Source organism: Prionailurus bengalensis, chromosome B4 (genome assembly GCF_016509475.1).
Source record: "Prionailurus bengalensis isolate Pbe53 chromosome B4, Fcat_Pben_1.1_paternal_pri, whole genome shotgun sequence".
Classification (NCBI taxonomy): domain Eukaryota; kingdom Metazoa; phylum Chordata; class Mammalia; order Carnivora; family Felidae; genus Prionailurus; species Prionailurus bengalensis.
Window position 1 is genome coordinate 78,751,182 of NC_057358.1, and position 7,481 is coordinate 78,758,662.

A 7,481-nucleotide genomic window follows, 5' to 3' on the forward strand; every position below is an offset into this window, starting at 1 on the left:
GTCACACCCATTAAGGCCCCCTACTAATATTAATGAAATTGCTGACTCTATCCAATCAGCAACTGGTAAAGACTTTGCTTTCATGGATTTGGCCAACAATATTCCGTTCAAAACCCATTCCCACAGCCTTTCATTCATAGTTTGCCTTCACCCCTGAAGGGGGACAACACATTTTTAACTCAGATGCTCAGGGAATGCCTCCTTAACCCTGCATTGCACACAATCTTTGCAGGCAAGATCTTAAATGTATGTGACTTTCTCTAGAAGCACAAGTATGATATTACACTGATGAATCCTCCTCTGAAAAGATCACTGAACACATGCATTCAGGACATGCAAATACGAAACAGCTCACAAAAAAAAAAAGAGGATGGGCTACTGCTCCACGCATAGTGCAAGTTCCTTCCATCTCAGTTAAATACTTCAAATTATCTGGTAATACAAAGGCCACATGGACACTGTCAAGAAATAGCTATTGACCCTTTTAGCACCTACAATACTAGAACAGGCCTAATGTCTTTTAGGCTTTTTTGAGTTCTGAAGGCAACATATTCCTTATTTACAAATCTCACTTAAGCCCATTACTGCTATTACTTACAAATCAGCCCACCCTGAATCAGGCCCCTCCCAACAAAAGGCTCTAAAATCTGTCCAAATTGCAATACAATGGACATTACCATTTATGCCCTTCAGAGACTCCTTCATTTTAGAGGCTTTAGCAACCTCATCTTCTGCCTCTTATAGTCTCTGGACCACTCATGATGGCCACTTTGCCTTCAAGGTCATTCCATTCTCCCCATGAATCATCAGAGGAGCCAATCACATCTGGACAGACTGCCCCTCATGGGGTCTCTAAGCTGGTTGTAAGCCTTGAAAAAACAATTCTGCACGACAGCTTATATTATAAAAGCATTTTTTATTTGAACACACTCTGGAGGTAGTCAGAACAAGAACAAAATTTGGGCTTAGGATGGGGACCCTGTTCTGAAAGATTTAGATACCAGAAAACTTTGGATTCTTCTCACATCAAGGACCATGCTATAGAGACCTAGAGGCTGATTTGAAGCAGAACATAGAATCATGACATGGGAGACTAGAGACTGGGGAGTGGACCCTTCCAGAAACCAAAGAATGCAGTTCTGCAATATGCTTGCTCTAGACTACGCTCCAAAAAAAGAAAAATTTGGCTTGGCAACCACCTGGAAGAGGCGGTCACCACAGGTCTGGTGGCTGCACTTGAGACGCAGTGACTTGCGGCAGGCTCTTAGCTCTTGAAGCTCTTCCGGGAAGAAGAGGTGGTGGAGACAAACTTGACACTGGAGCTGCTGCCCCCACCACTGCCAAAGCCCACCCCCAGGCTTCGGCCACTGCCTGCACTGAAGCCAGAGCCCCCCACACTGAGCCCACCACCGAGGCCAACGCCTCCACTGCTGCTGGAGTAGTAGCTCCCACCGCCACCTCCTCCAAGACCACCACCAAGACCACCGCCAAGACCACCGCCAAGACCTCCACCAAGGCCACTGCCAAAGCCACTGCTGCCTCCGTAGGCAGAGGACACGCTGTTTGTGATGACAGCTGCAGAGAAAGGGGAGAGAACTTGGTAAGACCAGCTGGCTTGATTGATCCTATACGTCCAAATTATTTGATACTGCTAATGTTAGCACTGTACCTGGCCCCTTTCACAAAGTAGCAAATGAAGGCCAAGAACTAATCCGTTTAGTTAAGTCCCTAACAGACAGTTGGTGAGCATAGAAGGCAAGGGATGGTGCTAAGTCTTCAGCAGGTAAGGACAACAACAGGGAAAGGTTACAAGATGTGTAGGATATAGGGCCATACCCTTTAAGAAACAAGACATGCGCCATGTTGGTTCATGTCTCAGTCTGTGTTCTTTCTCCTCTACCACCTGCTTCCCACTAAGTGTATTAAATACATCATATATTGGGATGGGAGTTACTAGTATCTAGAAATAGTAGGATTTTGACTTGGTGCAAAATACCCCACATTATCATCATTGTTAATGTCTGTTCAACTTTACTTACAGATGTTGACTGGTCCAACTCCTTCTCCACTCAGTCTAAAAGGAGAAAAATTAAAGTCAGAGTTTAAAACTCCCCAAAAGACAGTAGTACTCCATGTGGATAATTCCCATAGTCATGTTTAGAGCTTGTTTTACAAACAAGGAGACTGCATGCCCAAAAGCTGCTTGAATCAGAGAAAGAGATAGCCCTCTAGAGTGACTTCCAATGAAGAGGTGTTGACCTAAAAACAGGTTATGGGAGGAAGATTGTAATTCACATTCTCCTCCACACATTATACAGAAACTATGAGTAAGAGGCTGTGGGAAATATGAATATATATGAAGCAGTTTTGGCCTGGTAGGAGCTGACATTCTCTGAGGGGACTTGGCATGGACAGAAATACTTCTAACAGGAAGGACACAGTGGATAGTGTCAGAAGATTGCAGAAAATGGGGTAGTTTGAGAATCCAAATGCAAGTGAATTCAAGTCAGCTGGAGTAATCATGAAACGCTTCCTGAAGAAAAGATACTTGAAGAACGAGGAAGATATTTGTTGAGTTGCTTAGCTGTTTGAAAGAGAGGAATCTGATGCTGGGAACAGGGTCAGAAATATTGTATAGGTCAGCTGTATGCCTTGGAGTCAGATTGAAACCGGATTAGTGAAGAATAATTATCATGCACAAGATAGTGGTCACTTGTTTGTGTGATTTACACCCTGTAGTGGAGGAGAAGCTTCATATTATCAAATGTGAGGCCATCCTGAGCTTGTGAAGTGAGTCATTATGTTGCCCACCTGCACTCCTCGCCCTCCAGCAGCTTCCTGTAGGTGGCAATCTCCACATCCAGGGCCAGCTTGGTGTTCATGAGCTCCTGGTACTCCCTGAGCAGCCGGGCCATGTCCTGCTTGGCCTTTTGCAGGGCATCCTCCAGCTCGGCCAGCTTGTGCTTGGCATCCTTGAGGGCCAGCTCCCCGCGTTGCTCAGCATCAGCAATGGCGTTCTGCAGATTGGCACACTACGGAGGGAAAGAAGAGAGTGGGGACTCTTTAGTAGCTGAGCTAGGCCTGAGGTATCTCATTCTGAGATTCCAGGGAGAAGCCAGTACATTTGTCCTGGTCATTGTGGATTGTAGAACATTGAAATGCTGGTACTTGTCCCAGCTCTGTGTGCATGTGTGTGTGTGTGTGTGTGTGTGTTTATAAAAAGTAAAACAAAACCAAACAGAGGTCTCCCAACCTCTCCCTACCTGCTTCTTGACATTGTCAATCTCAGCTCTCAGCCTCTGGATCATCCGGTTCATCTCAGAGATCTCTTGCTTGGTGTTGCGGAGATCATCCCCATGCCGGCCTGCTGTCTGCTGCAGCTCTTCATACTGATGCCACCAGAAAAGAGGAAAGATCTCAATCATATGAGGGCGGAAACACTTTCCCAAAGCTCACAGGTAGGAGCTACCAAGGTGGCAAGTAGTGTAGTTGTCTGGGGCCTGGTGCTAGTTTCAGCTTTGTCCAGGTGGACCTGGTCTTAGATCATTTTCCCTTTAGCGCCTTTGCTTTCATAGAGACATAGGTGTGGGATTCAGAATGAGATTCTCCTTAAGGTTCTTGAATTTATATGGAAAATACATGCATAATTGTTCCCATAAGTCATCCAAAGAGGCCTCAGCAGGTTTCAGAAGCCCCACCCTTAGCATTTTGTCAATGACCTGGAATCCTAGACATGTGTCCATCCCCTCACTCAGGATATATTCACCACAGCACCCACCTTGGTCTGGTACCAGGACTCAGCTTCTGTCCGACTGCGGTTAGCAATCTCCTCATATTGGGCTTTGACCTCAGAGATGATGCTGTCCAGGTCCAGGTTCCGGTTGTTGTCCATGGACAGGACCACAGAAGTGTCTGAGACATGCGTCTGCATCTGGGACAGCTCCTGTGGGGAGATTTGAAGTCAGCATTAATATCAGTTCCATTCAAATCTTCCGTTCATTGTGGTATGTCAGCTTGAGAAAAGAAATAGAACGCTTACATCAAAAATTTAGATAAGTTAATAAACAATCCAAATCATTACTCCATCTACTTAAAAAAAAAAACTTTAACAACTCTGAACCTCCAATAAACCCGCATCATGTAACTTCTCAGACTCACATCTTCTTGGGTCATACTTTATTTTAAAAGAATCTAGCTGTGTGGTCTGCATGCTGGGAGAAAACAGAGAGGGGGTGGCACTCCTGCAAGGGTAGGTGGCCAGAAAAAGAATACTTGTACCTCTAATAACTCACTCCAAACCTCACTCTGCAAAATGACTGTGGAAGAGGTCTTTTGCTTTAAATTTGACTTTCTTTTTTTAAAGTGTTGGCTTCATAAGTAACAAAGTGTGAGTAGTACCAAGGGGGAAGGAGAGACAGAGATGTGTCCACAGCCTAGGAATCACTGAGGTCAATCCTGGAGCCCCTAATTCTTGATGATGTCCCAGTGACCATGTCTCTGGGTCCCAAATAGGGGGCATTTCTTACCGCCTCAAAGAACATCTTCATGAAGTTGATCTCGTCCATTAGGGCATCGACCTTGGCCTCTAGCTCCACCTTATTCATGTAGGCAGCATCCACGTCCTAGAGAAACAGGGATGGTTGGCACCACACCTGATTTTTTACCCTGACATAAATGAATGACACCATAAGACAGCATAGCCATAGGCTATAGGCTGTCTTCTACCCACGCACCTTCTTCAGCATCACAAACTCATTCTCAGCAGTGGTACGCTTGTTGATTTCGTCTTCATACCTGGTGGTAAAAGGGATGGGAAGTGCTGATCAGGAGATGAGGGACAGGTAAGGCCTGGGGTCTTTACTGCATGAAGACAACTGTGAGCCTGCCTTCCCTCTAGGAAGGGTCTTCTCGCATCATGAGGGCAGAGAGTGGGGGAGCACTGGTAGTCTGAACCCCTGGGCAAGGTCCTCACCCATAAGGATATCGGTTTTTCTGTAACTGCCTACCAGATAATCTTTATATTATTGCTACAATCCAGTGGTATCAGGAATATTCTTGGAAAGAAGCTGTGCTGTTTCTCCCCAACTCCACCTCTAGTCAATTTCCCTACTGCTTTTTTTTTTTTAGCTTTCATGGCCTTGTGAAAAAACAAACCAAAAACTACCAACCCAGCTGCTTGTTCACAAGGACTAAAGAAATTATTTGAGCCACTTATGTTGGGTTATGTCCTCAGTTCCTGCTTTGGGGGCCACCCAACAGAAAGCCCATGTTGTATCCTTCCAGTGTCCTGGGGAGAAAAGCCCCAAGGAGCAAGGATTACATGATGTTTATTTCGCCAGGTGGTACCAAGGGAACTGAGCTTGCTGCTTTGGCTGGTGGCTAAGTGCCTTACCAATGGACTGAACTTGGGCATGGTACTTTCTAAACATGGGCTGGATTTTTTCCCTAGTACTTCAGGTGTCCATGGAAAGGTATACACATCTAGCCCGTGGGGAAAGCATAAGTGGCAGGCAGTCTGGTTATGAAGTGCATCTGGTGCCAAAAAGACACCACCCGCCCCATCTCTGCTCCCCACAACCCACTTGTTCTTGAAGTCCTCCACCAGGTCCTGCATGTTCCTCAGCTCTGAGTCCAGGCGGCCCCTCTCCCCCAGGATGCTGTCCAGCTGTCTCCTGAGGTTGTTGATGTACTGCTCAAACAAAGGCTCTAGGTTCTGCCTCACAGTCTTGGTGCCCTGCTCCTGGAGCAGAGTCCACTTGGTGTCCAGGACCTTGTTCTGTTGTTCCAGGAACCGCACCTGGAGAAGGCAGAGTGTGAAGGTGGAGAAACTTGAATTTCGTGTCTCAATGGTCAATTCACCAGTTTTCCTCCCATTTCGTGCTGGCCTCCCCCCCAACCTCACCATGCACCGCCATGCCTGGCCCTGGGCCCCAGGAGGGGAGGTCCAGAGTGAGGTGCCCAACCTCACTGTTCTATGGGAGACAGGACACACAGCCTGCACTGTGGGCACAGCTGGGTGGTGCATGGCCTGGTGCAGTGGCGGCTGTGAAGGTACTCAGATTACTGCCCGATGAACTCATCTACTTTTCTATTCAATCAGCCCTGTTACGTGAGGCATAGAATTCATCTCTCTGTCCCGCAGGAATCAAGGAGCCCTTTCGGGGTAATCTCTGAAGATGAAGAAATAGAAGCAATAAGACCCGCTCTTCTATGCTGCCAGTCTAAGAAAATGGGCCACAAATCCAGCACACAGAAAAAACCATAACAGACACCTATGCAGGTATTTGCACAAAGTCAGAAAACCTCCCTTCTTCCCCCTTTCTTTGGCATTTATATACACACTCATATTGTTTTTTTCAAAAAGGACCCCGGCTCACCTTGTCGATGAAGGAGGCAAACTTGTTGTTGAGGGTCTTGATCTGCTCCCGCTCCTCAGTCCTCACCCGCTGGATGGTGGGGTCGATTTGCAGGTTGAGGGGAGTCAGGAGACTCTGGTTGACGGTGACCTCTTGGATGCCTCCGGGGGGGCACACAGGGAAGCCAGGGCCACCAAAGCCACCTCCAAAGCCAGCGCCGCCACCGAGCCCAAAGCCGCCACCGGCTCCACCGCCAAAACCAAATCCACTCCCGGCTCCACCTCCGAAGCCATAGCCGCCTCCAGCACCTGCACCAAATCGGTTCCTGAAGCTGCCACCACTAGTGCTGATGGAGATCCTCTTGGAGCCTCCCAGGTTGTAGAGGCTCCGGCTGCCATAGCCACCTGCTCCACAAGCACCCCCTAGGCTGACCCTGCCGAAGCCGCCACCGCCACCCCCGGACCGGGACACGGAGGTGAAACTGGTGCGGGAGACAGACGGGGTAATGGCAGAGGCAGCGCTAAAGCTACGGCCGCCCCCACTCCGGAAGGATACACTCGACTGGCGAGACATGATGGCTTGTTCCTGGCGGAGCAAGAGTACCGGGCACTAGGGGTCGGGAAGTGCTGACGAGAACAGAGCTCAGCAGGACGCAGAAGGCGGCTCTGTTACCCAGGAACTTCAATCCCCCCTTTTTATCCTCTAGGACTGGGTTGGGCGGGAGAACTGTCGAGCTGTGAATGATGAAGTGGGCTGGGCATGCCTGGGGGGCAGCTGTGAGCTCACCGTCACACCTGCACAGTGGTGTGGGGTGCAAACGCTTGCTTCCTGGCAGGCTGTGCTCAGTTAGGAATAACCTTGCCTTGCAGCGCTGATGTCTTGGCAGAAAGCTGGCGATGCTGCCAGCCAGTCTCTCTTCGCCATGGGGGCCCGGGGCTGTGAGCACCAAGAAGGGCACCAGAAAGTAGGGGGGCATTTGGCCGCTATCCTAAGGGGTCCTTACAGGACCAGGGATACTGTCAACCATCTCAGCCCAGTGTACACAGTTCACGAACTGGAGGAAAGTGAGTCCCCACTGGCAGGGAACTGCTTTTTTTACTCTTTTAGGCAGGAGGTTGCTGCAGG

At 48.5% G+C, this 7,481-nt stretch overlaps 1 protein-coding gene across 1 annotated transcript; it reads right to left on the reverse strand.

Annotated features, from left to right (window-relative positions):
- Positions 1 to 896: 896 nt before the first annotated feature.
- KRT5 (keratin 5) lies at positions 897 to 7,037 on the reverse strand. The gene is made up of 9 exons (XM_043563990.1): positions 6,378 to 7,037; positions 5,583 to 5,797; positions 4,734 to 4,794; positions 4,527 to 4,622; positions 3,779 to 3,943; positions 3,264 to 3,389; positions 2,812 to 3,032; positions 2,040 to 2,074; positions 897 to 1,575 (listed from the first exon to the last, which is right to left on the reverse strand). Exons 1-9 carry the CDS (start codon positions 6,927 to 6,929, stop codon positions 1,265 to 1,267), a joined length of 1,782 nt encoding a protein of 593 aa, XP_043419925.1. The 5' UTR covers positions 6,930 to 7,037; the 3' UTR covers positions 897 to 1,264.
- Between the last annotated feature and the right edge of the window lie 444 nt (positions 7,038 to 7,481).

What these genes read in the sequence shown, in the direction of transcription:
- KRT5 (XM_043563990.1), bottom strand. Translation starts at nt 6,929, where the DNA reads ATGTCTCGCCAGTCGAGTGTATCCTTCCGGAGTGGGGGCGGCCGTAGC. An exon ending in TTGCCTCCTTCATCGACAAG is followed by an intron (nt 5,798 to 6,377) that starts GTGAGCCGGGGT and finishes TGCCTTCTCCAG; the next exon opens with GTGCGGTTCCTGGAACAACA. An exon ending in CTGGAGGGCGAGGAGTGCAG is followed by an intron (nt 2,075 to 2,811) that starts GTGGGCAACATA and finishes TTCTCCTTTTAG; the next exon opens with ACTGAGTGGAGAAGGAGTTG.